Raw genomic sequence first — 16,292 nt, 5'->3', positions numbered from 1 at the left:
AACAGTTTGGAAAAGATAGATTGCTACTCACCACATAGAGGAGGCATTGAGTCATAGACAGATAGTGAAAAAGAATGTTAAAAATGTCAGCTTTTGGATTATGTTCTGGATATGGCCATTGTCATCTACAGACACTAACGAAACTGGAGCAGATTGTTGTTGTTTACACCAGATAAACAAACATGAAAAGATCAAAAGTATGTAGAAAGAAACGGACAGCAACTAAAATTCTGGCAGTTCTTGCTCTTTTGCCCTCAGCTTTTTTGTTTTCTTCATTTGTTTTAATGTTTTTGTGTCCCAGGCAGCAGTGGATCTCAAAAACAATGAGAACAAAACCCCTTTGTAGTTGGAAATAACTCTATTAGTTAAATCAGTTTAGTTAGTGCTGCTTCTCTATTATACACATCTTGGATTTTTCACCTCCTGGCTGAGTTTGCTACAAGACCCTGAAGTAGCAGGGCAAGAAAACGGGTGAACAGTCAACTGTTTCAGAGACAAAGCTACTACTGTATCATAGTTCAGCTGTCAGAGTTTTGTGTCACACTAGCTTCATGGTGCTGGAAGGAGTTGGGTTGGTTTTACAACAAGTATCTTGACATTACTCTACATAGCAGTCCAGTAAGCTGAACTTTACCTGATGTGGGCCTACTGGTACTTCTTATTTACGAAGTGAACTTTCTCATATCACTTGATGTCACTCAGCTCTCATGAAATGTCTCATGTGATTGTGTTAAGTGATGAATTTATACCAGCCATCTTCAGTGAATTCTAACCTTTTTTACCATTGGATCCATACTGTATCCCTGATCCTTCTTTAAGTATGTGGAACAAGGCAAAAAGTGTTTCATTTAGTTTGTGCGATATACAATGTTTCGCAAAAAACTCACAGTTCAGTCAGTCAAAAATATATGTATATATTTGTATAATAGAGGGAAACATTCCACGTGGGAAAAATTATATATAAAAACAAAGATGAGGTGACTTACCGAACGAAAGCGCTGGCAGGTCGATAGAAACACAAACATACACACAAAATTCAAGCTTTCGCAACAAACTGTTGCCTCATCAGGAAAGAGGGAAGGAGAGGGAAAGATGGAAGGAAGTGGGTTTTAAGGGTGAGGGTAAGGAGTCATTCCAATCCCGGGAGCGGAAAGACTTACCTTAGGGGGAAAAAAGGACAGGTATACACTCGCACACACACACATATCCATCCACACATACAGACACAATGTATATATTTGGACATATCAATGGTTAGTTTTTCTGGGATTTCATGTTAATCTGTAGATGCCCTAGATTTCTGGGAGAACTGGTTTGTATGTCACAAGAGCATAAGTGCTTACACCTTCCATCAAGTAAGGCACTGTGATGTCCAACTCTCACTAGTCCGGCCCTTTGTAGTCTGGGCTCTCCGTAGTCTGGCCAACAACCAGCTTCTGTTCACTCAAGCAGAAATGACACATGCAATAATGAATTTTAATGTGTAACAATGATGTTAGTTAATTAAATGTTAAACAATGTACACATGTTCAAAACTGTGGCTTCGGTTCAGTATCATGGCTTCCAAAAGGAAACATGTCATGCTAGATCTCAAGCAGTAACTTGAAATTAGAGGTATGTTGAATTTTACATCTACATATACATAAGTTGAATTGAGGTTCTTGACATCAAGCCATTGCTGCAGAGTTCAGTGTTGGATGAGCAATTTATGACCAAACTTTATGAGACAAAGAGATAATCAAAAGCATACAGGAAAGTTATGATGAAAGTGATGAAGAAGAGGACACAGGAGGAGAGAACATGAAGATATCTCTCACTGCTAGTGCTGAAGCTGCAGATATCTTCCTGGAATACATTATGCAACAATCAGAAACACACAGTACCAACGTAATGCTCGTAAAGCAGATGTCTGATGAAGCATACTGCCATTGTGTATCATCATATCAAAACTAAAAATTTGGGACATGTTTCATAGTGTGTGTTACTACTATATGTGTACACACCCAAGACAAAGTCTTCTGTGAAAATGAATGTGTCTTTGGTTTTCATAAGGTTTAATCCCTATATGTCTATGCTAATTTTAAGACACTTTCAATAATAGCCGAATTAGTGAGAGTTTAGTATAATTCATTTACTTTCACTCAAAATATGACATTTAACTTATTAAGACTTGCACAGGTATTTACATTTAATCCATCAACACATTACAGAAGCTCCACGATTTAAAACCTTTTTCTCCAATTTGTTGCAGCATTTATGGAGCCCGATCGACTGGCAAAACGATACCATAGGCGGACGACACGATCGGTCAGCAAGAGGGAAGCTCCTTATGTGATCTACCCAGAGATTCTAGTCATTGTAGACTATGATGGGTACAGGTGAGTTTCAAGTATTTAGTTCTTAACTCAAACTCTATAGTGTCATGTGATGGCTGAATCAAGTTTTCAGAGCCCCTTCTGTTTCATTTGTGTTTTCGTACTACAAAGCATCTCAGTAGCTTATCAATCAACCTAACAGTTTATGACAGTGAACAATTGGGTTCAGTTTTGAATCTGTTTTTTCTTTGTTGCTGAACCAAATTAAGATCTGTTTAAAGAAGAGGTAGTAGTTACAGTTTGGGAAAGTTGATACTAATGGCCAGGAGAGCAATGTGATAATTGCGTGCCCTTCCATACTAACATCCAGTGACACCGTAACCCCAGAGGATGTCACAGGTCTGCTCTTTCTTTCTGACTTAACTGCCTTTTACTTCTGAAGTATCTTGTACAAGAAGAATATGAGTCTGCCAGTCGCTTCAGTGCTTCTAGTTGCGAATTATTTATGGATAAAAGAGATGATTCGCTGAAAGGCAGAAGCGCTGCAACTTTGATAGGTACACCAACAAGAGGTACAGAGCTTTGCTAGCTTTCACAATGAACTTCATTTTTCAAGCTTGTAGGGAAAACATGTACACAGACACACACCCCATCACTAACATGCACATGCCTGTCTCCCTACATTGTGCTCAGTCAACTGCCAGCTCTTTCCTGGAAAGAGTGGCTTCTGCCTTTCGGTGAGTCATCTCTTTTATTCATAAATAATTCATAGTTCTCAACCAGCGATTCTAGTTGGATATTAATTCTTGTACTACTGACAGGGCTGTATTTATCCTATCATAATCAGCTAATGACTGAAGACATATGTAGTAATACTTGTCTAAAACCTCTTTCATAAAAGAACAAGCTGGAAGGAGTTTAGCTTAATAGTGAAGGACTATGTTTTTTAGGCAAAAATTGAAACTTTTTTTCAACATGGTTTAGTTTTAGGCCAATGCACTTTCTTCACTGCATAGATTCCCTCTCTGAAGTGCTATTATGAGAAGTTTTATAACACTAATCTACAACTTGAATAACCTCTTCATCTGATTAAAAAGTTTATCCAGCTACCAATTTCATTGAAATTGGGAATAGTAGAGACTCGTGGTACCAAATCTGATGACCAGTATGAATTTTCCACCAACTTTTACTGTATCTCCCCCAGTTCTCCCATTGAAATAGCAGCTTTGTGGTTCTGATGAAATCCACTATGCTCTTTCTCGGGTATTTTTCATCCAGTTAGCCCAGAAGACTAGTACAGTATTTTCTGGCTATTGTTTTAACCTTTTCAAGGCAATCGGGAAGGAAAAGCACACAAAACAACAAACTGGTGCACAATATCATTTGGATTAGCTTTCAGAATGACCCAAGCTTTGTTAAGGAACTCAGTCGCACATTTGTTTTTAATTAGCTTTCAACAAATGCAACTTGCGCATAGATTTCTCATACTGCATTCTTAAATGTAAAATCAAATGCACTCTTTTGTGATAATATACCTTTGGTTTTACCACAGTCCGTGATTCACTTGTGTGGGGGAAAATAGATCAAGGTATATCACAATGAGATGGATAATCCCAAGAAAACTGTAACATTAGAAGGTGATGGAATGGCTCACGAGGACTTACCCTTAGGAGATTAAATTTCATACTGCTTTTAAACACATTTAAAAATAGAAAAAACATTCCGTAACTTTCGGAATTATCATTTCCTTCCTTGGAGAGGAAAGCAGTACTGGAATTTCACCAACTGAAGTTAAGTACTGGCCAACCATTCTGTCTTCTTGAGAACCGAGTTGTAGTGTAATAAAAGGGTGCTGATGAGTAAGTGAACTCATAAGATAAGAAATGTGGAAGTTCTTCATAGGTTCAGGGAGGAAAGGAATATTTGGGCAAAAACCTAACATGATAGCAAGTGATAAAACATCAGGTTATAACTTTTGTGTTAATAGAAGAAACTGTAGGCAAGACGTATTTGTGGAATATATAAACAAACAATTGAGGAGCGTCAGTGCTACTTGGTGATTAAAAAATTGGTAGAGGAGTGTAAATAGTGGTGGGCTGCATCAAAACAGTAAGGGGATCAAGGCCTTTTCCCTCTTCCCTTTCTTTAAGTAAAATCCTTATGCTGTCATCTATTTCATATATGAGTGTGTTTAAGCACTGGCTGTCCAATACCATATTGTGCATTTGTGAATGTTTTCATCTGTTGTTTCATTTTTGGAATCTCTGAGAAATAGTTGACTTTTAAGAAAAGTACAGCCATATTTATGCTGTCACTCATTCCTTAATTGCTGAAAATTTTGTTGGAGGTCTTTGTAATCCCACACCAGCATTGGATGAACTTACATTCTCAATAGACATAAACAATTTGAACAAAACATGCACAACATAACTGCTTTTAAAAATTGCACAAACAAGACCATTCTTCAAACCAAGACCACGTTTTACAGTGTACTCTCCCCTACGCTCTTCCCCAATGCGACTCGAGCGGGAAGCAGTAGCAGAAACAGCTGTTGCACAATATAACAAAAGAAAGTGCAGCTTTCACAAATCAGAAACTGTTTTGTTCTGTGTATAAGATGTTTATTTATAGTATTTGTACCCACAGTGAGTACAGTAAATTATTTTTAATACTAGTGAAACATTTTAGTAAGTCACTTTGTTCAAAATCACATTTTTCTTCTTTTAGATCTTTCAGCTAAAACTGTTTTTGACTTTCAGTGGGCATATGATTTTTAAAATAATCATTATGTGAATTGCCATAACTATAGATAGGCTACTGCATATTTGCTCTTGCCCTAGCTTGTAGTCCTAATTTGCATTGATTATAAATACATTTTTCGAAAACCAATTATTTCACAGGTTACATGGTGGCGATAATGTGCAGATTAAGAGATATTTCGTTTCTTTCTGGAATGGAGTAGATTTACGATACAAATTACTGAAGGGACCAAAGATACGAATCAGCATTGCTGGAATTATTATATCTAGGGTAAGTGAGGACAGTTCTTCATTTATTTTCTTAAAGAAATACGTTGTGAAAGTTCTGGGACTGTTAAGAAGACTAATTCAATGTTCTTCATTTATAATATTCATTATTTCTTTTCACATTATGATGAGTATATTATATGAATATCCCACATATATTCACTAGCATTTCATGTCTGACTATATAACAATAATATTTTACAATGTAATACTCTAAAAAATTAAAAATTTACATTAAAAATAACAGTTGCAAACAATTGGTCTAATATGGATGTAAAGATATCCTGTTGAAATAATTTTAATAATATTCATACACACTTCAGGTTTTTCATATGAAGCAAACTAATGAAAAATAAAACTTATGAGCTCAGCAATTTTTAGAAGACCCCTTCTTAGTGCTGTGAGTGCACTGTTGTTAGTGGCTCTCACAGATTACACATTTGTTAATAAATAACAGATAATAAAATTCACAGATCTTCAAACTAAAAAGAAATGCATCAAACTCACAATAATAACATTGTAAACCCATCTATTATTGAAGAAGAAAAGGAAGAAGAAGAAGTAAGTAAATGGGTGCGACAGTCTTCAGATCTGTATCCCAAACCGGCAGTGGAGGTACTTGCCAGAGTCTCAGTTTATTATGGCAGAAAGATTTTATGCTCCCTATTTACACAGAAAAGTACCCTACCATGTTTTGTTATCACAGGGCCGTGATGCAACACCATACCTGGAGAGAAACCGTGTGGGTCGTGATGCCATTGACTCTGCAGCTGCTCTCACAGATATGGGCAAGTACCTGTTCCGAGAAAGGAGATTGCCTGTCTATGATATTGCTGTTGCTGTCACAAAGTAAGTAGAATTTACATCCTCTCAGAAGAAAAGCACATTTTACTTCCTCTTTTAAAATGCATGATCAATGTAAAATTTGTCTTACTGCACGCTAAATAATATACCAATGATCTTACTATGTTCTGTTTAAATTTCATTTGTTTTTAGGACTTCTTTTCTAGTAATAAACCAAGTTATCATTACTGTACTCATGTATGGTAAAACCAGTAATGTGTAACTGTCAAAAGTATCATGCAAGGAGTGTGGGGAAATTGGATGGTACACATTTGATGGACAAAAGAAAAAGAACATGTTGAGTAGTACATCAGTATCAGTGAATGGATTGGACTTTACACAGATTTACCTTAAGTTGTTATATTTGGGAAAAAAGAAACCATACATAGGAGGTTAAAATAAATACCTAATATGACTATTTTGATCTGATGGCCAGTGACCTTGTTCATAAGTTTATTCACAAACTATGGAGCAGATCTTCTACAGTAACAGCTGGTGATTGTGGGCTTTGAAAGTCCGTCTTATGTCTGCATTGTATGAAACCCTTGAAGAATACTGGATTGTGAAAGAGGATTGAAACGTAAAATAAGTTATACTCTGCTCAATGAAGAGTGGATAGTGAAAACATGGGAGATGTTATTGGATGAAATTATAATTAATTGTTTGAGAAATTTTGATATTTATAAATGTTGAAATACATGGCATATATAATGAAAAGTGACACAGAACACATAATTTCTCCTTGTCTGAACACTTGAAATGAAAATAGCGATAACTCAAAAGAAAAAGTTGGGCTTTTTCTGTTCAGATTCATATATTCTTGTCTGTTACTTTGTTCAATAAGTGAATAAGGCTAATTATTCATTTGGACAGATTGTGACTACATCTTTCAATACCTGCATTGTCTTGACTTATAACCCCATTTTGATTATATTCAGGACATCATTGATCAGAAAATATTTCATTCACAGGTTCAATGTATGTGAATCACCTTTGTAAACAACATCACTTGCTGAAATTTGTTCATAGACAGGGTAAGGGGAGGTGGAGTTATAACCCAAATAATAGGCTGAAATATACATTGAGCACATGGTATTTGAAACTTCGTGCCAGATTAAAACTGTGTGATGGACCGAGACTCAAACTCGGGACCTTTGCCTTTCGCAGGCAAGCGCTCTACCATATGAGCTACCCAAGCACGACTCACGCCCCGTCCTCACAGCTTTACTTTTGCCAGTACCTCGTCCCCTACCTTCCTAACTTTACATTAGCTATGGTATTTCATGATATTTCACTATGTTGGCATTAAAGGGATTACAGTTTATTATGGTTAAGTTCCTAGTTTTGAGAAGATGCATGGAACAGTTTTTATGAATTGTATAACTGAGAAGACAAATATATGAACATGATACATTGTAATAGATATTTAACATACTGTTGTGTTTGATAAACTTGTGGCAGCTACAAATTTTTGTACTTGTATGTCATGAGAATATCTCTGACACACTTAGTTTTCATATCCTTGCCATGATAATTTACGTTCAGGGCTTTTCCTTTTTGTTTCTTTTATCGAACGTGCACTGATCAAGAAATAAAAAGTTAATTCTCTATATTCTAAAGCTACATGCATTTATTTATGTGGATGAACTAAGATGCCACATAATAGCTGACACACTCTATGAACTTTCAGGCTTTCCCACGAATGACATTTTTGACATCCCACTGTACAAAGTCCCCCAGTCTCAAAGTCAGGCAAATACTGTATCAGGAGAAACATGATGATAAGACCTTATCAGACTTCTGCCAACATATATGCAATTTAGTGAACAGTTCCACAGTATACACTAATTTGTTACTGCATATTTGGCATTAACAACTACTGACACAAGTAAGGACAGCATTGGTGTTATATAGTGATAAAGTCACCCAACAAATTACTGCAGGATACTGAAAGAGTCTGTGAAACACTCGAGTCACCTGTAACAATTGCCATGGTGTCGGCAGCCACTGCCGACCGAGCTCACTGTGTGTTTGTCAAGTCACAATACCCGTCAAGTGTTTCTGACGAAATCTGAAGCCTAAGAACCACAGTGGAAGCACTGAGATCACAACTGCACATACAGCAGAAATGACAAGGTGCTAATCGTGGAATTCAGAACCAGTGGAAGAGCTCTTGCAGGGTATGCTAGTACCACAAACATTTTGGCCAACACGCTAAAAAGCGTACTTCACCATGTGGTTTCTAAAGTAGCCAGTGTGTCTACTTCAACAGTGCAGTGTCTGCACACTGTTGGCAGTAGCCACCTCGACACACAGATTCAACTGCATCAAAAAGACCGTATGTGCCAGACAGGCATACAGGTACAACATTACTTATGGACACAAAGTGTTCACTTTCAGTGTCGATTTCTCCAGGCATTTCACGCAGTCGTTTTTAGTCACTGGTGCATCTAAACCTCTTTTAGATGCCAACTTCCTCACACATTTTACCTTAGAAGTTGACCTGCAGGAAATATGATTATTGAGCTCTGTTGACAACAGTGTAGTATCAGGGATTAGAGGCCAACCTGCTTACGATGTATCACAGAGAATCGACTATGCATTTTCCTCCAAGCCACACAGCACACCTGCAACACAAAAGCCTTCTGAGTGCCACGCATCTAAACTTTCAAGCAAGTTGCAGGTATAGGTGCACTGTAGTGGTGTCAAGACAATCTCAATACAGTGCACCACATCCGAACTACACCCAACAACCCGTCTCACTATGTTCACACAGAATTGCACCTGAATGCTTAACAGAGACAAAGGCAACTTTTGAGGAAATGTTGCAGACTGGAATCATTCACCAGCCTAACAGCCCTTTTCTTCACCCCTGTGTCTTTTCCACAAGAAAGATGGCTTGTGGAGGCCATGTGGTGACTACTATGCCTTAAATGCAAAAACAGTACCAGACGGGTATTCATTCCCCAACATAAAGGAGTAGCATTCTGGACCATTAAAAAGCATTTGAATTGTTATTTATGCCTTTTGGCCTCAAAAATGCTGATGTGGCAAAGTGTTGTGGATGAGATACTCAAAGGACTTCCATTTTGTTTCACTCACTTGGATGACATCTTGGTGTTCTCCGATGCTGTTCAAGTGCATGAACAACATTTGTGTGAAGTACACCAATGGCTGTTTGATCATGGAATAGCATTAAACTAAAACAAATGTATCATTGGGAAGTCCTTTCTGGGCCTTACTCTTTCGACTGATGGAATTTATTTATTGGCAGAGAAGATTACAACACTACAACCTCTACCGAGGCCAGCAGATTATCAGCAACTGATATGATTCCTGAGTACAATGAATCTTTACCATCTTCACCTCCCCTTAATGGTGGCTGTACAGACACCACTTACAAATCCACTTGTGGGCCTTGATTCCACTGGACACAGACCTGTTAAGTGGACACCTGGAATGTACAAGGCATTCCACAACCTCCAAGCAAGTTTAAATCATGCAGTGTTGCTCGCCCACTCAGTATCCCATGCAAACCCAGCTGTAATTGTTGATGCAAGTCAGTGAGCAATCAGAGCAGCACTCTATCAACAAGTGGACTGACACTGGCAGCCAACCGAGTTGTACTCTAAAAAGTCGCAGCCAGCCCAACAGAAGTGGAGTGCATACAATATAGAGCTGTTAGAAGTCTACGAGCAGTTAGATACTTGTGATCTCAAATAGAAGCTTGACTGGTGACTATTTTTATGGATAACAAACCCATCACTTCAGCATTCAAGAACATTAGTGACAAGTGCTCACCTAGGCAGTTTCAACCTATTGAGTTCATAAGCCAGTTTCAACAGATATTCAATACCTAAAAAAAGCTGCTGAAAATTTAGTGGGCGACTACTTTTTTTTGTATTTGTGGTGTGGTGTGCTCACTGTAGAGCAAGCCATTGATCCACAGTTACAACAAATGTTGAATGACCCATCTACAGGTCTATGCCTTCACCACATTCCTGTGCCAACTCCAAGTTGAAGACATAGTGTGACATCTCTCAGAACAAATGATACCCATACATTTCACAGAAGTTCCACAAGATAGCTCCACAGCTTATCTCATTTGGTGGCCAATGCTATGGTCAGATTGCTTACAGACTGTTATTCCATGATCAAATAGCCATTGGTGTACTTTGCACATATGTTGTTCATTCACTTGAGCAGCATGGAGAAAGACGAATGCATGCGTGACTGTTTCTGCATCCCGTGCCAACAGTAACTTCCAAGGTGCACCAACTAGATTCGCCCATGTTCACATCAACCTCGTCAGACCTTTTCCACTTTTGGATGGATACAGACACATTTTCATGCCTGTAGACATATGTAAATGGTGAGGCAACACTGATGACTGACATCTATTACATTAAAAACATTTATATGTACATGGATTATGTGTTTGGCTGTGCTCTGCACAGTAAAAATGATTAAGGTTGCTAGACGGAATTGAATGTTCCGGGAACTAGCCATACTGTGTGGCTTTCAGCAACACCACACAACCAGATAGAATCTCACTAGTAAAGTTGTAGTAGAATGGTGTCACAGTAAAGGCTTGTTAGAGTACCACCAAGAAAAGTGGGCAAGGGCACTTCCCTTAGTCTTTTTAGCCCTCTGAATGACGTGCAAACTTGATATTGGTGTGTCTGTGGCCAAAATGGTTTTATGGCAACGCTCTACATCTTCCAGCAAACTAAATAGTACCTTAGTGACCCAGTGGAACTTCCACATTTAGTGCAGCAATTAAAATACCACTGCACCAATACCCACTGCCTGCTTCCTTCTCACTGTGGAAACCGTCTGGTGTTTGTGCACAAAGACTTGCACAATTGTTCATGTGTGATGCTACGTACAGACTCGGTCAGATGTCCACTACAGCTACTGAACACTGGCCCTTTCCCAGTGTCGAGTAGAGGGGATTGCACCATGTACATCCTATACAATGGCACACCCTTGAAAGTATCCATTGAATGTGCCTGACCAGTGTGGATTCTGCCCTTGACAGTCCTGAATTCCTCACCAACATGTCATGCCACAACCAGTCCAGAGTCACTGGACCATAATTCCCTGACCCTGACCAACCAGGCTTCTCAACATTCTTGTGCTGCAGCCAATAGCATCACTGCTGCCACAACATCTGACTGACACTAGAGCCGGTCGGCAAATCAATTTTAAGTACCAGGACATTCCAGGTGCTCTGCACTGCAGGTGAGGGCCTGTGTGGCAGTAATACCTGTGTGTCGTGAGAATATCACGCAGTATGTGTGAGCTCTCTGACATGCTGAGTTTGTTATCTTTGCCTTAATGATTTCAGTTCAGTGCTCTCACTTCAGTTTCTTCTATCGAATGTTCTTGTATGCATTAGTGAAGAGTAAAAAGTTAATTATGTATGTTCTAAAGTTGTGTGCTGTTATTTAAGAGGCCACTATTACCTCAGTAACATATGATAAAAGTGAAAGGCAGAAACAGAACAAAAGGGGAAAAAAACAAGAAGAAAAGAAATGTCTGTGAGCTAATGAGAAATGAGGGAAGACATAGAAATATGATTTATGAGACATGTGTAATGTGATCCTTTATGATAACTAACTTTTATATTTAAAAAATATTTATATTTTAAAAAAAAACTTCCTTTAAAAAATGTATGAAAAATATCTGCATGCTAGTTGCCAGCTGATCAGTGGGTTCAGTACTTGTTAGTACTTGGTAAACTTTTTTTCCTATCTAAAGAGAAATAGATGATTAAATATTAGCAACAAATGAGATTGCAAAATCTGCACATAAGGAAGGAAAAACTGAGAACAGAAAACTGATGACGTGAGGAAAGATGGCACTGAGGTTACAGTTTAACGTTATGTCACATTCCCGATTGTTAGAGGTGGAGTGCTGTCTCATGTGAATGAGAAAAGAGATTAAATGTTGAAGGAACAATTTGTGCATTTGTCTGAAACAACAGAAAACCTTAACAAAAGGTGGCAGCATGAGGATCAACAACACAGTTTTTATAAATACAGGTGCAGTTTCTTAACCTTGCAGGTCCCCAATCAGTACAGGGAGGGTTGGGAACAAAGAAAAAAGTGAAATGACTTTTCATCCATAATACTCACATGCCTTAAATTCTTTTATAGTTTTCACATTTTTCACTTTCCTTGGTGTTCCTCCCTGCACAGCTTAGTATTCATGTCTTTTTCCTCAACTGTGTCCTTTGGCTCATCTGCCCTTGTATTTCCAGTCTTTTTGCTATACTGTAACTTCTAATTTCTCAGGTTTGCAAATAAATCTCTTAAATTTCTTCTGTGGCCCCATAACTGCAAAAACAAAGAATCTTGCTTAATTGTATCAACTACAGTCACAAACATATGAAACTTACTGTATGTGAGTTGATATTGTAACAGCAAATTACCCTCTTTCATTGTTTCATATTATTATAGATTTTTATTTCACTTCCATTTTTATTTATACATTATGAAACTGTTTCAATTTTTGTGTGTGTGTGTGTGTGTGTGTGTGTGTGTGTGTGAGAGAGAGAGAGAGAGAGAGAGAGAGAGAGAATGTAAACACGTGTGTCTTGCGTATTTTCTATTTTCATAAATTTCTTTTTGATCTCTTTCTGTCAATAGGCAGTCATATAGACAGAACTGTTATATCTTGCTTATGGTATTCATACAATTTGTATTCTATGTAGTAACTGATATAGGGCAGTCAATAGGTTCACTGCTTTCGATGCACTCACATAACATTCTGGCTATGTTTATATTAGATTATAAAAACAGCAAGGCAACTGTAACAGTTACATTTAACTTATGAAATACCACTAATCACATATGTTTACTTCCAGTGATTAAAAATTTGATTATTCTCTCTCATTTAATTTTCAACTCTGCCAGTTTTGAGAATTTACGGGTCACACAGTCAGTTTTTGAATTATTTTTTTATACTACATTTAGGAAATAACAAGAATCTCCATAGAAATTACATCTTTTGACAGAACTGAACTTTATGTACTGTAGGAATTTTAGAAGGATGGTACTAAACTATCTCTGAAGGTCTGATAACTTGTAGAGAAGCACAGTATTTAGATATAGCAAAACTTAACATAAATGTAATTCTGTATTTGCAGCAAAAAGAAATGAGATTTTAAAGAAAGTAGTACAATGGGACATTGTAGTGTGTTCGCCAGTGCTTACATCATAACTGGATAGCTGGACTTCATTTTAAAGCTTTCATCAAAGTGCATGTTGGGAAGTTGATAAAAGGTATTCACAGTGAGGAATCTATTCTACATCACTGCCTCTACATATCACTTCTACAGGGACTGCAAAGATAAGATTAGACTAATTACAGTATGCACAGATACATTTAAGCAGGTATTGTTTCAATGCACTTCACAATGTTATGGACATATATGTACATATGTAGTGGTATACAGACAATATGACAGATGTTTTAAACAACTGACTAAAGAAATGTTCAGATTATAGGTACTTGGGGCAGACTCCCCTTACAGCAGCCTTAGTGGGGGAAGTGTAGGAGGATTTTTTTGCATTGGAAAGAGCATTAAGTTGCCATACTGGGATGAAGAGAGAGAACTAAAGGCAGCAGTGCTAATAATTGTGCAAAAGAAATAAAGAGATCAAAACAGAAATGTAATAATTCATTTACTGCATTACTCATATATATGTATACTGTATCTGCTCATTTGCATGCCATTGTTGTAACACTTTAAAAGAATAGTTATGCTTGTAGTCTGTTGTCTTTAAATATTCATTTTTTTCTTGTTAATAATGGAAATTCATCCATAGAAAAACACATAAAATAAGGGAAAGGCAAACACTTACCTACAGAGGATTGGTGCATAGTGTGTGGAAACAATAATAAAAAAAACAGTTAACACTAGCATTCAGGCTCTTGCTCTTTTTGTGGTAGGAGTACACACACACACACACTTGTGAGTGGTTTTTTTTTCCACCAACTAGGATCATGTAACAACCTCAATTCCTCTTCTATTTTTCCAGTACTCATTCATCTTCTCTCCTTTCCCTTATTTTATACATTTTTTCTTATTGTTCTATTCTTTTTTTATTATTTGCACATGTTATTAAAAAGAAAACTGTTATGTAATTAAAACACTCATTATTGCTTAAAAAGTGCACCACCTGATGCATGTAATAAAATATGGAATATTTTTCAACTGCTTTAGAAGCTTACAACACAAACTTTTCAGATTGTAATTATCAAGGAAGTTTCTATTGAACAAAATTCATACACAGCTTTCTCTGTGCACTGCATGTAAAATCACTGCAGCTAATAGTGCACTGAATTGTGGTTTAACAATGAAAAATTTAAATGTAAAAATTTAAATCAAGAAAAAGTCTTTGGTTACTTCAACTACTGTTAAGTTGCAATTACAACTTTTAATGTCATCTGTGGTCAAGCTCATGGTAGCCAGTGTGCTAAGCACATTCACAGCTTTATGATAAAATTTAGATGGCAAAATTAGCTGGGCACTGGTGTCAGTCAAGTAATGCTTTAAAAATCTGCATGTTTCAACTGCAACAAATAATCTGTTGCATTAAAGTGGTGCAAAATGGCAATACAAGCAGTCCGTCTGGCTTGTAATAGATATTAGCTCTAGAAACAATTCTGTAAAGTACAATCAGTAACCCCCTTGGCTGCATCAGCGGACCTGACAACTATTTAATTATCACTTATGATCCACTTATTTGCAGTAATTTTAAATGAAAACTACACAAGAAAAGTAAATAACAAAAAATTGGTAAATGCTTACTTACCCTTTTTAAACCAGTTTAAAAGTGGGTACAAAGAGCACCATCCCAGCAATCTCAAAGCCTGTATTACACCTGCAGTTCCTGTTTTTCCATTTATTCAGTATTTTGCATCTTGAGAGAGATTATTCTGCTACATGGAGAATTAGCAACACTGAGAAAAAATATAGCATAAAAGGCTACTTCAGGCTGACCGTTAAACTAATCAACAGTATTTCCTCATAAGTAGCAAGATTTATGCTGTATGTAGGATGAAGACCAAGACAGGAAAGTGAAAGCAGCTGGCAGTGTTTCCATGATGAAACATGTGTGCCCATATTAATGCACTGGCTACCAATAGCTACAGAAAGTGATCAGAATTTCATATAAGTTCCAGCACCATTTTTGTCCTTCAATAAACGCTTCATATTACTGCACACTTGTTCAAGGGTGAAAATTTTCATTCAGAGTCATTCAGTGCTGGGAACATTGCATGATATATCAATATTGGCCTTGTTCCTTCATTGAAATTATTTCTTACATTTCCATTTTGCACACGATATTCATGATAACATATAGATAAACTGTACAACAAATATGACAATCCACATGTAACAAATACACTCATGTTCAGAAAAAACAGGACACCCTGAATGACTAGAAATAGAACATTCATATTCACAGGACATGTACATTAGTATATTCTGCAGAAACGATTAGCATTTGAACCATGCTGGCTTGCGGGTTCAGGGGCAACATCAATATCGTGGTGCAACACCACCTACTGGTAAAATGTGCTTGCATCCCTCATTGTTGCTATAAATCAAAGACAATGGATCAGTGTGACTTGAGAAGATGTGCAGGATGATATGTGTGAACTGTACCATCAAATCAGTGAGTTTGAAAGAGGGCACATTATTGGCATGAGAGAATGAGAGACATCCATCCCAGAAATTGTTACTTGTGTGGGATGAAGTGTGTCAGCAGTGTGACGGGGATGCACCAAATGGTTCATGCAAAGCCCTAGAACACAATGAAATGGGTCTGGTTGCACCATCCAGGCCATCCCCTGAGAAGATCAACACCCCATCCAAATAACATTGCAGGACAGATCTGTATTGTCCTCAGTTTTGGCACTACATTGAAATAGTGTAACACAGTGTTCACTTTTTTGAGGGGTGATAGTCTGTCACTGTTTATTATGGCATGGGTTACATGTGTATCACCCAGTTCTCCACCTACCTTTGACGAATGTCAGAAACATGCTAGACGTCAATGGTATGGACCAACATCTCTGAGGACAGGAGTGG

At 37.4% G+C, this 16,292-nt stretch overlaps 1 protein-coding gene across 1 annotated transcript in view; it reads left to right on the top strand.

Moving 5' to 3' along the window:
• LOC124619259 (A disintegrin and metalloproteinase with thrombospondin motifs 1) overlaps window positions 1–16,292 on the top strand; it is a 474,635-nt gene that overhangs the window by 406,688 nt on the left and 51,655 nt on the right. The window contains exons 7-9 of the mRNA XM_047145524.1: window positions 2,252–2,378; window positions 5,216–5,345; window positions 6,048–6,190. Coding sequence (XP_047001480.1) covers window positions 2,252–2,378; window positions 5,216–5,345; window positions 6,048–6,190 — 400 coding nt within the window. The remainder of the gene's footprint in view (window positions 1–2,251; window positions 2,379–5,215; window positions 5,346–6,047; window positions 6,191–16,292) is intronic.

Source organism: Schistocerca americana, chromosome 6 (assembly GCF_021461395.2).
Source record: "Schistocerca americana isolate TAMUIC-IGC-003095 chromosome 6, iqSchAmer2.1, whole genome shotgun sequence".
Taxonomy (NCBI): domain Eukaryota; kingdom Metazoa; phylum Arthropoda; class Insecta; order Orthoptera; family Acrididae; genus Schistocerca; species Schistocerca americana.
The sequence above is the reverse complement of the archived record's forward strand: the minus strand, read 5'-3'. Positions and strand labels throughout refer to the sequence as shown.